This window comes from Epinephelus fuscoguttatus, linkage group LG3, assembly GCF_011397635.1.
Source record: "Epinephelus fuscoguttatus linkage group LG3, E.fuscoguttatus.final_Chr_v1".
Lineage (NCBI taxonomy): Eukaryota > Metazoa > Chordata > Actinopteri > Perciformes > Serranidae > Epinephelus > Epinephelus fuscoguttatus.
In genome coordinates, this window is record NC_064754.1 from 35,032,000 (window position 1) to 35,047,977 (window position 15,978).

A 15,978-nucleotide genomic window follows, 5' to 3' on the forward strand; every position below is an offset into this window, starting at 1 on the left:
ATGCAACTATCTGCAATCAGCACATAAATGTATCTCTATATCGACTGTCCCGTCACATCTGATGTCAGATCAAAGGGGATTGGCACCGTTTGGCACGTTTGGCACGCGTAATGGAAACCCAACCTGATTTGATTAACACAGCTGCAAACTAATGAGTTCAGATCCCTCTCAGCCAACCACAAACAGCCACAGCATCAGATAGGGAGTATATATTCAGCATCTGTCATCTTAGAAAAGTCAAAAGAAAAGAAACAGAGTGAGACTGCGAGATAGAAAGAGAGAGTGCGCGTGCGCACAAGAGAAACGCAACATTGATTTACAATTGTGGTGACCTCCTCCCAGGCTACCTTTGCATCATCAGCCCATGGAGGTCTGCTCACAGTTCCGTATATTCGGACACTGCGAGCTTGGACCTCTCAGACCAAAACATCAGTTTCCTCCTGGGAGAAGTTTGGCCGTCTGACGCTGCTGCTCTCTTCTGCCATGGCGAATTGAGTAAACTCTCATTACGCCTTCGCGCAGCGCATTTAAGGGCGAGGAGAGGGGCTCATTTGATTGGTGTGATGTGTGTAAAACCCACTCCACGCCTTCTCTCCTCCCTCTTTCCGACTTGCGCAGGTAGGAGGGACGGAGGTGGGAAAGAGGAGTAGCTGCGCCAGGGCGCACGGTGTGCCAAACTTGCAAAATCTGCCAGGCCACACCCAGTTGGCGAAGCGCAGGTGCGCTGCGCCCCCGCCTCGCCCGGTCTGCGAAACTAGAGTCCTATGTGTGTGTGACAGCTCCAAAACAATAATTACTCGCATTAAGATAAACAGTGGACAGATGGGAGGACAAACACACTAACATCATTGCCAACATGACCATCATCACCACTACAATAATGCAGCACCAACTCTGATGGACAGGCCATGTCATCTGCATATCTGACACACGACTCCCCAAACAGATCTTATATATATATAATTATGTATACAGGACATTATCAAAATTAATCTAAACAAATTCCACATCACTCAGAGCAACTGGGAGCACACCGCACTTGATAAGTACTCCTGGAAGACATCTATGCTGTACCGCAGAGATAAAGCAACAACACTGCAAGAGAAACATGTTCAACCACCACATTCCCCTCATCACACTGTACCAAGTATGGGACCCACAAATAGACAGCCCATCAGGACAGTGGTACTTGCCTCAAGTGACCGCCGATAATGTACTTTTTAGATTATCTGATAAATGCACCTGTGACATTAACGGAGGAAGTATGTCTTTATCTGTATCTCATCTGTATCACAATGACTATTACTTCTCTTTTCTCTGGCTACTGATGCAGCTTAATTAAAATTTTAAAGCTTGCTGACTAATTCCAGCTTTTTGTGTGCCAATATGTGGTTATATAGTGCAGCAACAGCACTAAGTAACAAGCAAAGGCTGATTACATCGGACTTGAGTCGAGACCTCCACCTGCCAAGCCCAATGGTGCATTCACGTGCTCCTCAGCCACTCAGTTCTTCCAACTTTTGTATGCTCATGAGTTTTAGTTATAATGACAAAACAACATGGACACTACAAAGAAGATGTGCTGTATCAACAAGATGTAACAACATACTGAGCTTACATAGATTATACATACAACTGGGATGTTGAATCAGTGCATTAAAATGAATATTTTATGTTTATTTTTGTAAAACATACACGATGACTGGTAATGCATTGAAGAGAAGTTTTGTGAGCAGCGGTAGCTGGTGATGGAGAAACTGACATAGTTTAAGTATCAAATGGTTGAATACACTTACATGTGTCAACTTAGAGGAACTGATACTGTGAAAATAATCAGCCTGCATGTCATTAGGCTCTTTAGTACAGCTCCGGGGTGTGATTGCCACCTTGGAAATATGCCTGTTTTCAAAGAACAACTCTAATTAGATTAAAAATAGCACCATTTGCTTTATGACCTTGAAAAAAGCAAACCCATCTCTGTCATCTCCGTAAAATAGACAATAGCATCGATAACAATATGCATATTCCAAATAAACTATGATAAACCACTGGAATTGTTAAATTAATAATTTTCCATTTTCTTTGGTATTTTTTGTGATACACAGATATGCATTAATGATTGCTGGGTAATATGTTAATGTTATCCAATGTGAAGTCTCAGATCATGTGACAAGACAATATGTGCATGACAGCGTCACTATCAGGACCGTCACAATAGCGTGCACTGGGCCTGTTGTAACTACTGTACACCACTGGTACAACTTTCCAGTTTTGATTAATTCAGATATTGTTTGTGTGCAGAGTTGCAGTGTAGGGGTAACAGCACAAAGAGGAACGTCACTGCAGAGTTCTACGAAGCACTAAAAAGAGTTTGGATGATACTAGCATGCTTTGTCTAACTTAGACTGCTGAAGCCTTATATCACCTTCATAAGACAAATATGGATGTATAGATGCACACATGGACAGTGGATTTTGTCCCCCATCACTCAGTTTGAAATCAATCAATCTGGAGGATTTAGCTATCCTTTGAATGTGTAAAAACAATTACGCTACATATGTATTTATGGTTTGTACACTTTATTGTTCTTAATTTCATTTACTTAAATAGGCCCATTTCCACCACAGGAACTTCGGGGTCATTTTATGGGGCCGGGGCCGTTGGTGCGTGTCTCCACCGCAGGGACCACCCCTGAAGGACAGAGTTTCAGAACTTTTACAGGGGCTAAACAAGTCCCTGCCACGGAGTAGCTACTCAGAACGGCCCCGAAAAACTCCTGGCTGGGGCTTGGGGTTTACTTGGTGCTGATTGGATATACTCAAGGCGGGATGTGACGTCAACAGAAAGCGACAAAATAGCCGGCATTTTTAAAACTCAGCAGACGAGGAGTCATGTAAACGAAGAGACACGCCAGAAACCCAGCAACCACCTCAGCTCCTTCCATGTTGATAATCATCTTTCTTATGTCTGCTTTCTTCTTCTTACTTCTGCTTCGTACTTCTGCTTCTTCTTCTTTGTTGTTCTTCTTCTTTGTTTGTTTCTTTGCCGCATCACCCCGGTCAAAATGGTTGCACAACAATTACGTCACATCCAGAACCCGGTAACTTGACAGGAACCTTTCTCCTACTCCGCCCTCTCGGTGGAGACACGGCGGTTGAGAGGGCCGAGTGAGAGGACATTCCTGTAAAGTTCCTGCCCCTCAAATAGCACTAGGAACTTCTTCAGTGGAAACGGGCCTAAAGTCTTCTTTGAGCCTTTTGTTTAACCCACTTTATACAGTAGAGATAGCTAGAGCATCTGAGGAAAACGCCCAAATCACCCACACTTCCTCAAATTGCCACAGCAGCAGCACTGTATTTGAATATAAAAAGGCCAGTTTGAAAAGAGGCTTATTTTTACATTTTTTTAAATAAACAAAAGTAGTTGCTAGTTTGAGAGCACTAACTTATAATCATTAACCAATTATTCTTCATGTGCATGAAGAGATTCTTCTTATAAGCATTGCCTCTGATGTAGGAGCACTGGTTAAATGTTTACACACTACACTGCTGACTGCACTTTATTTCATATAGCATGTATAGCATGACCAATCCATCGCATTACATTGAAGCAGCTCTGAAGAATCTTGAGGGATATTAGGGATGAATACTGAATAAAGACTCTAGTCCAATTGTTGTTTATTGAAAACCACCACCAGCAACACAGACAATGGTTAGAGAGTATTTAAGACCATTCTGAGAAAACATTTGCCTCCAGAAATTTCTACATGACATGTGAGAAGATTTGCCTACAAGCAATAGTACAGCACTACAATTTTGTTTTAAGATGACATCAAACTGTTCTCTATATGAAAATGAGGCTGTTAAACTGACAATAGACTATATAACAGCAAGATTATATGAAAATGCTGAAATGATATTTTGTTTGATTTTGAGGGAAGAGTATGAGAAATTTAATGTCCATAACATCTTTATTATACATTTGACTGAATGAACACTAGTCTGACTCATAAATCAGCGTCCTTATGTTACAGTTTTTCTCTCTTGGTTTAAAGCTGTATTATGGGGAATAAGGCCATTTTTACACCAAATATGTTCCCATTCACATGATCCAAAAAGTGTTGTGTTCTTAAAGATATACTATGCAGGATTTCCCTACAAAACAATGTATAGACTGACTCAAACATGAGTAATCCCTCTCAATAATCATTTATGACCCACTCTCACTGTGTGGTGGTGTATATATCTGCAGAGACTCTGCTCTCTGCCTGTATTTTCTTATTTCCTTAATGTTTTGCTGTGTTCAGGACGTTCCTGAGCACAGTACACTGGTGAGGTCGGGACTTTATAAAAAGGTCGCAACCAGGTGCCACACCAGATCCGAGACAAACCTCCTAAAATTGTGGACACAGCACAGAAAAAGACAAATACAGCAAGGTGATATGCCAAGCAGAGATAGCTGGGGTTGGCTTTCACTTTCATATTCGCTGGCGATACTGTTTACAAATGGTAACTGACAATTCCTGCATTGTATACTTTTATTTTACAACATAATCAACAAAACCACATACTGTGTCTAAACAGGACTACAAAAAATTGGACTCAAGACAGCAAAATAACAATAACAACTTTTTCAACACAGTGTATCAAATCATAAATTCACACCTACAGTTATCTAGTGGCAACAAAATAAAAAAAAAAGCAACAAAGTATTGAAGGCAGTTTACTGCTCCATATCTTGCCCGTGACCTGGACATTACAGTTTGTATATTTTTCAGTGGCTCACTAAAAACAACATCAATCTAATGTTAATTGAGGAAGAAAGGCCATTGCTTTTGTTGGATAGGCTGTGGAGTCTCAGGGTTGGAGTTTATCTTGAGGCCCACAGTTGTTCACAGCTAAGGCTCAAATGCTTCAGTGCCACCTGCTGGACAAGCCGATGTTGTCACCTATTCCAATTAAACTTCCCCTTAGGGCTTTTATTACTGTAAGCTGCTTCAGTTACAAAGCTCGGGCATTGAACCTCACACTGTCATAATTAATGGTGAGACTTAGAATAAACAAAGCCATGGTTAATGTTATTAGTGACACCTGTGCTTTTTCTGCTGTGACACATCTGCTGGGAAAAATGTTTTTTGCCATCTCCCCTCAGAAAAGTAACAGCCAATACTGACTGCGATTTCATTTGCAGTCATGTACTAGAATTTAACTATAGCCCTGCCTACAAAGTATGAAGCAAGATATTTTTATCAAGTACTATCACAAACTCATCTTGTCTCTGTATTCATGAAATCATACCAATATCTCTCTTGCTTGCTGCTGATGTTTAAAAACAGTCAGCTGTATACATGAAATTAACAAATGGTGTTGCAACTAGCCAGTTATGATACTATAAACTGTTGGAAACATGTGTCTAACAAGGTTTCTACAGACTGGCCGCCTGTATCGCAGCTTTAAAAAAACCCTGCAATGTAGCTGCTTTAGCTAATGTTAAAGCTAGAGCGTTGGACTAGGTCTTGCCAAATGAGTTTACACCATGCTCTTTAAGCATATGGCCGCCAGGGAAAGCTCTCTGGATTTATACCAGAGTTTTGGTGTCAGGTGTCTGTGGCAACTTTTTCCATACCTACATACATACCAGAAGTGACGCAATTTTACATCACCCAGCCAGAGCCAAAGGGGAAAGAGATGAATGTATTTGCTTTACAGTAGATTTTATTGTCTTTTACTATATGCATGATTCTGATTTCTCGTTTGAAATAAAGGTTTTTCAAAAAAGAAGTGGGGCGAGACCTTAGCGATTAAAGTAGCAGCTAGGAGTATAGTATCCAAGAAAAGTTTCTGGAGTGGATGCTCCAGATAAAAAAGAAAGTCGGCATTCAGGATTACAGTAATGGGGTCGTGAAAGATGTGGCAAGGTCACCTACAGGCATATGTTATATAAACTGTGTCGACGGTGTTCGTGCAATTACTCTTACTGCCAGAGACAGGAGACAAAAGTTTCTAGCATCACAGACTAGCTGGACAAGCTACTTTCTGGCTCTGAATCCTCATCATCCAGTGTGTTGTTTATGAAGCTTTTACCCACCATGTGATGTAAGTAATTGGTCACAGAATACTGGTCACGTGACAACCATTTGTTTGTATATGTAGGGGAAATAGTTATCCCTGCTGTTGATGTTCTGTCGTCCGATGTGAACTTTTTTCTTGATCTTTCACTGATGCCTGGTTGCTGACCTCTGAACCTCTTTTCAGGTGGTGCCGTGACTGGCTTTTGCTGTTGAGAGAAGATGAGAACAAAAAATAAATGGACAAAAGGAAAGCCACCATGTTCTTTTTGTTTTCTCTTCATCATATGTATCCTCAGCCCATTGTCACGCCCCTCAGTGTGTGATATCGATGCTGAGGGCACCCTTTAGCATTTTTATAAGTTTGCACTGGGCTCTGAAGTATCTCCAGTGTAAAACCAACTGGTGCAGTATGTGATGTGTAGGGCAGGGCAGAAAAGATGGGCCAAACAGACACTCAGGAGACTGCTGTTTGTGTCTCATGTGAAACCAAAAGTCAAAAATTGTTTAATGTAGCTCACACAACATGACTTTTATGACCAAATGACTAGAGCTCCCAAATCCAAGAATTTGATCTCCCATTTTGTCTGTCTCTTCACTCTTTCAACCCTCAACTCTCTACATAAAGAGGTTTGGTCTAAGGATGCAAGTGAAGTGACTTCTGATGAATTATGGGTGAGAAGGCAACCCGGGCTCACTACGCTACAGCAGGAAGCACGGTGGGGCAACAACAAACGCTAATAATAATAATGATAATACATTGGATTTATATAGCGCTTTTCAGGAAACTCAAAGACACTTTACAAAGAGCAACAACAGCAATCAAAAAAAAAAAATCATAAGTTTTCACCTGGGAGGCTGGTGTTCGCTTCCTATAAGATTGTAAAGCCAAACCCGGTTCATTTTTACTAAACCCAGCAATGTGTGTGCATTGGCTAAACGTAACCACATGCGTTTGGTGTTAAAGGGAAGAAAAAAAAAAGTCAATTTGTAGTCATGTACCAATGTTGTGCATTTATCTTTAAAGAGACTGTATGCAAACTGTACATTTCCTGTGAAAACAGAAGTGTATTTTGAAATCAGACAATGCATTTAACAGGCTGAAGGTGACACGGTGTCCCAGAACATCAACAACTGACACACCCAGGGTACCTTGCACGTCTCAGTCATTTCGACGTGGAAAGATGTGGAATGTGAGAATGTGTTGGAGAGGGCTACAGAGAATTATAACATATTCCATTAATGCTAGACGTCAACTTATTTAGTTTAAAGTCATCCATCGCCTGAATTTCTCTGAGGTTAAATTGAACAGAATATTAGTGTACTAGTCTTGCCCTAAATTTAGGAATTTCTGGGCAGACTTTTTTCAATTGTAAGTAACATATATAGTAAACAGTTAGTCCCTGATGACTGGTATAGTCATAGCAAAAAAGGGTTATTCTGCGAGAATGGAAATCAGCTTCCCCTCCTTGCTTTACAAAATGGCTAAATGACATGGTTTCTTGCCTACATCTTTACGAAATCCGGTGTACTTGAACTCCCTCATCAAGTTTTCTAAAATCTGTGGAACCTTTATTTAACATATCAAAAGGGTAAAGAGTCAAGCTGGTAACCAACCACATTGTCTGCTTCTTTGTATTGGACTGTACACTGTGCTGTGATCTGCCAAGATCAAATGTCTATAAATGTCCATTTCTTCATTTTCATCCAAAAACCAAACACACAACTTTCAGCATGTCGAACAATATTCATATCTGGTATGTGAAAGACAATATTTGGCTCTTACACACTATATTTTGCAACTTTATCCCTTTCATACTTTTCTAACTAATTACAGTCCTTCAGTTGCCCCCTCATGTGAGGTTAAGCTACCAAGGCTGTTCAGCTTTGGCTGTTCTGTACATGATGCAACACAGCAGTCGCCCACGGTTTCCTTAGAAATGTCATTCTCTGCTTACCTTCACGCTTTCTCTGAAGATCATTTCTGCCCATGGTCAGGGCTTCATTCTCTTTTTGCAACTGGTCTCTTTCTTTAGACAGGCTGTTGTGACTGGTCTGTAACTGGTCTCTTTCTTTAGACAGGTTGTTGTAACTGGTCTGTAACTGGTCTCTTTCTTTAGACAGGTTGTTGTGACTGGTCTGTAACTGGTCTCTTTCTTTAGACAGGTTGTTGTGACTGGTCTGTAACTGGTCTCTTTCTTTAGACAGGTTGTTGTAACTGGTCTGTAACTGGTCTCTTTCTTCCGTTAGGTTGTTGTTCCTGTCTTGTAACAGGAACATCTCCATCTCCCACTCAGAGTTGCTCTTGGTAACTGCATTTGACACATAAAGAAATAAAGAAACACTGTCAGCCAGTCTTCTCAGAGCTTTAACAGCATGTACTCACACAGTACTCACACAGGAAAACTAAAGTTGTAAGTCCGGTCAGAAGGAGAAGACACAGCAGACCCAGACACACTGCAGCAGCTCTGCAGGAACTCTTCTTCACATCTGCAGCACCTGAAGGAAAAACATGAACATTTTGTCATTTACAAAAGTCAACCTCTGTATTGTTGCCTCTCATCAGAAAACACAACTGAACTGAACTGAAATGAAATCAAAAGCTGGTGTAATGTCTGTCGTTGGTACATGGAGGGGATGAAGGCTGGCATTGTAATGACGTTCACATGAGCAAAAGTTACCCATTGAAATTCAACCATCCAAAAGTATGGAATATACTTTTTTTGTGTGAGTCAACATTAATTAATATTCAAGCATGTTTTGCATAGCTTTGAATGTAATTTCTGCATGCACTGTGGGTATTAATGGTCCCTTGCTGCTTAACCCTTTCCACATTATTGTTTCTCCCACAAGTTTTTGTATTGTTGCTTTTATAATGCAGTCCTTTCTGTCCATGTGCCGTTAAGTAAGAAATGCAATGTGTTTATTACCTGAGTGTGATGGTCCAGATCTGTTTGGCTCCTGAATGTTGACCACATTTTCATAAATATTTTCAGAGCTTATTCTCTGCCTTTTCCTCTGGTTGGGATTACCTGATGGTCTCTCTACATTAATATAGATATTCGACAGTTCATCCATCATGTTCAGCCACGCTGGTGGTGCAGTTTGGTCCTGTGGTGCCTGAAACCTTCAAAGTCTGCAGAGAGTGCCTTTGAAATCCATCTGTATGAACTGCGTACAGAGTAACTCTGACTTCTAAAAGAGGCTCTTTATTTACAGATGTGTCTCTCACATCATCAGGAAACTGAGGGCTGGTGGTGTGAAATACTTAAGCTGACCACTTTTACCCATTCGACCTATAAGTTGCAGGTGCCTGATGGTGCTTTCCATTTTGGTTAGTGCTACTGTATTTGTAAGGTCTCTTAAATGTCACTAGTAAAAAGTTCACCTATCTATTTGTCTGTAAACTGAAACATACAGTAGATATCGTCAGAAGGTCATTTATTTATTTAGCTGTTTATTTTATGTTACTTTATTCCTTACCTCTTTGACTTTTTATCTGCTTTCACTTTCACTATCTTTGTCTGTAAGGTGACCTTGAGTGTTGTGAAAGGCGCCCATAAATAAAATGTATTATTATTATTATTATCATTAAGATCATTATTCATAATTGCAGTTCTGTCTTCATTAATTATTACATTTCAACGTGACATAATGTAATGGCAATCAGCCTTCTGCTTTTCTTCACAACCAGATAGGTAAGCTGTTACACAAGTTCATATAAGTGAACTCATTTTAAGTATAGCGCCACGACAGCTGGCTGTGCATTTTCATTTTATTAAAAAGCCCCAACATTCAGTACTGTTTTCCAGTACCCTCTCACATTTGAATCATTTAATAATCACTTAATGATTAATTTCAGTCACTTCTTCAGAAGTAATTTAGGCTAGATTGGATTTTATTCGTATTTCTTTCCTCCCCTGACACTATGTCAAGCAATCATCTCACAAACATTATGTAAAGCACAAAAAGTTTATTAAAGTACATGGACAGTGAAAATGTTAGTAAATTAATTAGCCATCTGTTAGATGATGGGGTATTCCAGAAAGCGGGTTTAGTGAAATCTCTGAGTATGTTAACCCTGAAATGAGGGAAACTCTGGGTTTTCAGTTCCAGACAGAGAGGTAAGTCACACTCTGAATCAATCACCATGACAACTGACTCTGAACCTAACCTGCTCGCTTGCCATATGGGACGCCTGCTCTATCCACTAAGCCCCCAACCTCCCATCAAAAGAGATTCTGCTTGCTAAATTTCACATGCCGCTTCTCTCTCCTTGGCAGCTTTAGCGGTGTTACTTTTTTTTTTTTTTACGAAATGTATGCTCATATTCGCTGTAGGCATTCATGAGCACCTCCAGTTCCACAGGTGTAAAATAAGTTGATCGCTTTTTTTCTCCGGTTGCCATGGTGAATCGAGATATCAGGGCTCCATTGATATCTAAGCCTTTAATTATGTTTAAGAGAAGGTGTGATTCTACTTCTGACCAGAAATGTGGGCTTTTCTTTTAGGCATGCATCTGTACTCCACAGAGTTGCAAACTGTTGGTTAGTTTGTTTGTGTACAACATATGACAACACATGCAGCTGACTGTAAACCGACAAGAGACCATTTGTCACAAACTGCTATAAAAAGCCCAGCTGAGATGCATATTCTGAATGTGCTGTCCAAAGAATGCTCCTACAAGCGAAATAGTACCAGACTATGCTATTTACATGACCCGTGTCAAATATAAATAGTCATATAAAAACAGCTCCATACCTCTACCAGAGGTCAAAAACCTGGATACCATTGTCGTCAAATCATCTTACACCTCGCTTTAACCTCAAGGGACTATACAAAGGTATTATAAATAAGTAAAAGTAAATGAGTCCTCCATCCAAAATCAAAATCACACACATGTACAGGTATAGGATTGTGAAAAGTGAATTTGTGCCTTCAGATCAGGGGCAATTCTAGGATCAGAGGTTTAGGGGTGCTGAGCACCCAGAGAGCTGCCTGGCCAGGCAAGATAAATTTCACTGTTTTGTACATTTTAACGCAATTTCATTCCCACATTTGTGAAAGTAAAGCACAACACTTTTTGGGAAAGTCTGTGACTAAACCATCAAATCTGATAAAGGTTATTTAAATGCTGAGCCACAGCAAAAGAGGAATGGATTGGAATCATAAAATAAACATATCGTAACCCTAATTTCTGGGGGAAGACAACTCATTTTGATACAGCAGCTCCTCAACATACACATAAACAGTATGTATGTTTCTGGAGTAAACCAGCCCCCTATAGTGAGTACCAAAAATACCAAAAATGGACCTTTGACTTATTTTTTGGACTTTTATTTTAAATGCAATGCACAACATGTAACATTAACACATTAACAGTAATTGACTTTTTCAGTGTTTGTCTTTTTCCTTCTTGTCTGTATTATATAATACAAATACATAAATAAAAATACACTTCAAAAAAGAAAAGTGCTTGAAATCTACAAAATAATAATAATAAATACACATAATAGGAGTTATAATGTTAATGGGCATCCAGTCAGTTAGCTAGTCAGTAGCACCTTGATTTAATATTAACACATGCACATGACACAACAGCTAGTTTCTCTCATTCCAATTCAAACAGAGGACAGTGGTACTGACCACCTATAACGTTTCCTAGCTAGAAAAAACGTCAGCTAACTCCTACCTAACAACATAAACAGTGACAAGGCAATTGAATTGTGACCTACGATTAAATGCAGCAAAAATGAGGACTGGTAATGATAATAATGTGTTGGTATTGAGTGGTAGAAGTTAAGAAATGTGCCACATATCCTGGTTTAAGCCAGGTACTTACACCACTACTGCATATCACCCACTCTGGAAGGCAGCGCATTGCTCTGTGCAGATAGAGTGCTCAGAGGCTGAGTCGGGGAAAGGTGGGAGGGATGGGGTGGATTAAACCATGGTTTTTATACTTTTCTAGCTTGTTAAAAAAGGACATACAGTAAAAAAAAACAAAAAAAACCCCTAAAATTTGGGGTGCTAGGATTCAATTTAGGAGTGCTTCAGCACCCCCAAAAATGGGCTAGAAACGCCTATGCCAGATCAAACATGAAGTGAATTTCAGCTCTCCATGGTTTCGTATGAGTTATAAAGACATCATCTTTTCACAGATCCAGAAGTTTTGATTTTTACACGGTATATCATTCCAGCTGTCCTCCATTTCTACACAGTCTTCAGTGTTGCCCAAAAAATCATTTGGCTCCCCAGGCTTCCAGTAGCTGAAACCAAAAAACAAACCGTCTTTTCACAAAGAACACAAACCAAGAAACATTTCATGGACAACACAATGCTGGAATGTGACCAGCTTTAAGCTGGAAAATTAAAATGTTTCCTGTGATTCATTTTTAGATTAATTTATTCATCTAACATAAAAATCTAAAAGACATTTTAAGGCCTTTAGATTCAGCGTTAAAGCTACAGCTGATAACTTTTATAAAAAAAGTAACTTTTTGTCATATATGCTGAAACAGTCACTATATTCACAGGGAGCAAAGTGAGAAAAATAATCTATGAAAATAAATCATATCCCTCTGCCTACTCTATTGCTTTGTAGCATTTCTAATGGCCTTACTGCATGTAACCAGAAAACAACCAGTCAGAGCCGAGGAGTCTCTAACATAGCTGTCAGTCATGGCAGTTGTTGCTCATTATGAAATGTGGTCAAACCATCAAACTAGGCAGCGCTGATCAAATATGAATCAAGATTCTGTCACCGCTATTTCTATGTAAAATGAGAAAGCTGGTCCACCTGGTGGGCGATGCTTGGTACTTCGGGTGACCATTTACAATATGGCAGCCATGTCACCAATTTTGTCATATTACAGCTAAACAGTGCACTAAAATATGGTTCAGAAAACATCTGAGCTGAGAAATAGGCAATGCAGGAAACAGAATCTTGATTCGTATTTGATCAGAGCTGCCTAGTTTGACAGTTTCATCACAGTTGGTTTTTTTCCTGCGGTAAATTCCAAGGAATACTATTAAAAGCATTACGAAGAGGAGGAGTAAATATGACAAAAAGTCACTTTCCTAAAAGTTACCATCTGTAGCTTTAATGTTAGTTGAATAACAAAGTGATGTGTGAACCTTTCGGTCAGCGGCGTCCCATCCACCCATTTCCATATCCCCATGGCTTCTCGCTCTGTCAGTCCAATCCACAAGACCCTGCCGAATTTTCCTATGAAATTCTTGTTTACAGAGAAAAACAGAAATTACTAATCAATAGAAACTGAACTAATTTAAATTCACCATGCAGTTAGTAGGTTACCCCTCATTCATTACGTTTTTCTCTTTTTCTCTTATCATTATCTCTCCTAACTTCAAACTTACACTCATTCACATATAAATACACACACCTGTTCCTCTTTGCTGTTGATAATCACCAGGTCTGCACCTCTCTGCAGACAGTCATCTCTGCTGTCCTGCCAGGATTTCGTGGTAGTAGAAACAAAATAAAAACTGTGGCGGAAATACACCCATCCTTGTTGCAAATAGTAATCTGTTACAGAAAGATTAATGGATGGAAATTGACATTTTTAAATAAGAAACTGACTAATTTTAAAGAGCTTTTTTGAATTCAGTAATCAAAATTAAACTATGCATTATGAAGCTCAAAGTAAAAAAAGAACATGATAAAAAGGTTAGTAAATGTAATAATTCCATGTCAATGGGTTGCCCTACTTCTACCACTCGTGTGTCTGTACTTCTGTAATGCAATAAAATACAAGTGTTTTGCTGTAAAGTTTGCTTTTACGATGCCTACACTGATCACTTTTTGTTGACACTGTCGAAGGATTTAGTTAAATTATATGTTTTAGCACTGAGGTCATGCAGTAGTTGGTGATGCTGTTGTACTTGACTGCATCATATTCAGAAGTGTGTATAATATTGAATATAAATATAATACGTATTTCATACCTAAAATATATATAATACAAATTTACACCTCCAATCCCACATATTATTTAATTGAGACTTTCTGCAAAAACAAACTAACTGAAATCTTGATTGCCCAGTGACTATGTTCTAGAATCAGACCTCCAGAGTGCTCTGTGCGCTGTGCAGAAAGTCTGATTAAAACATGTAGTGTGAGTAAACACAATATGAGTCAGATAAAATTGTACAGTGTCTGTCCAAAAATGAAAACCAAGAGAACCCAAACATGGCAATAAATCTCCCTTTGAATTCAGGGTCTTTCACTATTGGCATGCCAACCTTCATCCTCATACTAACCAAAGTCAGTCAGTTCTCTCTTCAGCTTGGCAGTCTCCTGAATAAGGTTTGTGCAGCTGGCTTCTGTATCTGGTGTCTTACTGTCAGAGCTGTCTGAAAGAGCAGAAACACTAAAATTAAATCAACAATTATGCCCACATGCACTAGGAGCAATTTGAGGTTGAGTATCTTGCTCAATGACACTTTAACAAGGGGGTCTGAGGAGACTGGGAAACAAAGCAAAGAAGCTTATTTGTACAGTATTTGTGATGTAGTTTAAAATAGACTTTAAGCTTACAATAACAATACGTTTACTGGTTGACAGTTTTGACTTGAGTTTCATAAGGAGAGAACTAACTGGAAAGTCCCGTACTCTTCTTACGTAATCTGACGTAAGTTTGCATTCTAGTGTTATTATGCCTCGTGATTGTTTGTGATTCTAAACTTCCCCAAACTTGTGTAACTGAATATCACTGAACTGAATCGAAACTGTGAAGGAGCCTGAGAGTGCAAACACAGAATAACAGAGAATGTTGCTACGCTATCAATCATCAAGTGATCTGAACACTGATGAAATAATATTTAGACAAAAAAATCTTAGAAACCTCTCAAAGTGTGATATCTTGTAATTGGAATTAAACAGCTGTGGCAGTAACCACATCCACTCTCTAGTCTTATGATAACAGGGAATTTGCAGAAACACAGAGCAAAACTACAGACACAGTTCAAAATGACTCACAAAGACGCAGGGAAATGTTGAGAGCAGCTTGTAGGATGAACAGGAGTCCAAAGCTCACACCAACCACTCTGTACAGTCTTCTAACTGTGTGCAGAAGTAAGACAGACATGCACATAAAGTAGGCGCCTGGCAGCCTTCTACAGTACATGAAGCAGATTTATGGATAATGTTACCCTGTTGACATTTTAGGAGGACTGTATGTGTGAGTGTAAATGTGAGGATGTGTTCAGGCCAAAGTCAGGCAGCTCTGTAAACCATTATGTGTTCTTTTCAGAGTAAACCATGTTAATTTAACAGTAAAATAAGAATGAATATATAATTTTAATAGTTTTCAGTGTAAAATGACTGACTAAACTGACTTGATATAAAAGCAGATCAATAATATTTTCACATGTGCACTAAAAATATATAGAGGATCTTTCTCACTTTTCTACACTGATATTTTCCTTAAAAATCTCTATTTTACATTTTGGAATTTAAATTTGTATCCATACTGTCTTCACAGATAAATACTAAAATGTTACACTATAGGTTTTCTGACTCACCAGGCACTGCAGCAGTCCCTCTACTGTCATCACTAGAGCTCCTGGCTGATGAATTAGGTATATTTACATAGTCCATAGTGATTTCGGGTTGCTCCTGAGGGATAAAGTTTGCCATATTTTACCCACTGACTGGAAAGTGACAATGATGATGATGAATGTGTTTTTGTCAGAATGACTGTGATGTGTAATCTACTTCTTCTTTTATGTTTTAATTTGACACATTTTTGTTCTTCCTCATTTTTAGAATTGACATAAACAGCTTCTTCATCCCAAAACCTTTGACTTCACTACAACTCGGTTACCTGCAGTGCCGACTATCTTATCACTTCACAGAGGCCTGTAAGCATCCATTGGTCTGGATCGAA

At 39.2% G+C, this 15,978-nt stretch overlaps 2 protein-coding genes across 2 annotated transcripts; both read right to left on the reverse strand.

Annotated features, from left to right (window-relative positions):
- Positions 1 to 3,723: 3,723 nt before the first annotated feature.
- LOC125884894 (uncharacterized) lies at positions 3,724 to 9,222 on the reverse strand. Its single transcript, XM_049570165.1, has 4 exons — positions 8,998 to 9,222; positions 8,465 to 8,566; positions 8,026 to 8,379; positions 3,724 to 6,276 (listed from the first exon to the last, which is right to left on the reverse strand). Exons 1-4 carry the CDS (start codon positions 9,146 to 9,148, stop codon positions 6,251 to 6,253), a joined length of 633 nt encoding a protein of 210 aa, XP_049426122.1. The 5' UTR covers positions 9,149 to 9,222; the 3' UTR covers positions 3,724 to 6,250.
- Positions 9,223 to 11,500: 2,278 nt separating this feature from the next.
- LOC125884885 (CD209 antigen-like protein E) lies at positions 11,501 to 15,773 on the reverse strand. The gene is made up of 6 exons (XM_049570156.1): positions 15,614 to 15,773; positions 15,069 to 15,152; positions 14,351 to 14,443; positions 13,474 to 13,616; positions 13,205 to 13,305; positions 11,501 to 12,336 (listed from the first exon to the last, which is right to left on the reverse strand). The coding sequence occupies exons 1-6, from the start codon at positions 15,726 to 15,728 to the stop codon at positions 12,204 to 12,206; spliced, it is 669 nt and encodes a 222-aa protein (XP_049426113.1). The 5' UTR covers positions 15,729 to 15,773; the 3' UTR covers positions 11,501 to 12,203.
- Between the last annotated feature and the right edge of the window lie 205 nt (positions 15,774 to 15,978).

What these genes read in the sequence shown, in the direction of transcription:
- LOC125884894 (XM_049570165.1), bottom strand. Translation starts at nt 9,148, where the DNA reads ATGATGGATGAACTGTCGAATATCTATATTAATGTAGAGAGACCATCA. An exon ending in ATCTGGACCATCACACTCAG is followed by an intron (nt 8,567 to 8,997) that starts GTAATAAACACA and finishes TTTTTCCTTCAG; the next exon opens with GTGCTGCAGATGTGAAGAAG. An exon ending in TCTTCAGAGAAAGCGTGAAG is followed by an intron (nt 6,277 to 8,025) that starts GTAAGCAGAGAA and finishes TTCTCTCAACAG; the next exon opens with CAAAAGCCAGTCACGGCACC.
- LOC125884885 (XM_049570156.1), bottom strand. Translation starts at nt 15,728, where the DNA reads ATGGCAAACTTTATCCCTCAGGAGCAACCCGAAATCACTATGGACTAT. An exon ending in TCAACAGCAAAGAGGAACAG is followed by an intron (nt 13,306 to 13,473) that starts GTGTGTGTATTT and finishes TCTGTAAACAAG; the next exon opens with AATTTCATAGGAAAATTCGG. An exon ending in GGGACGCCGCTGACCGAAAG is followed by an intron (nt 12,337 to 13,204) that starts GTTCACACATCA and finishes TTTTGGTTTCAG; the next exon opens with CTACTGGAAGCCTGGGGAGC.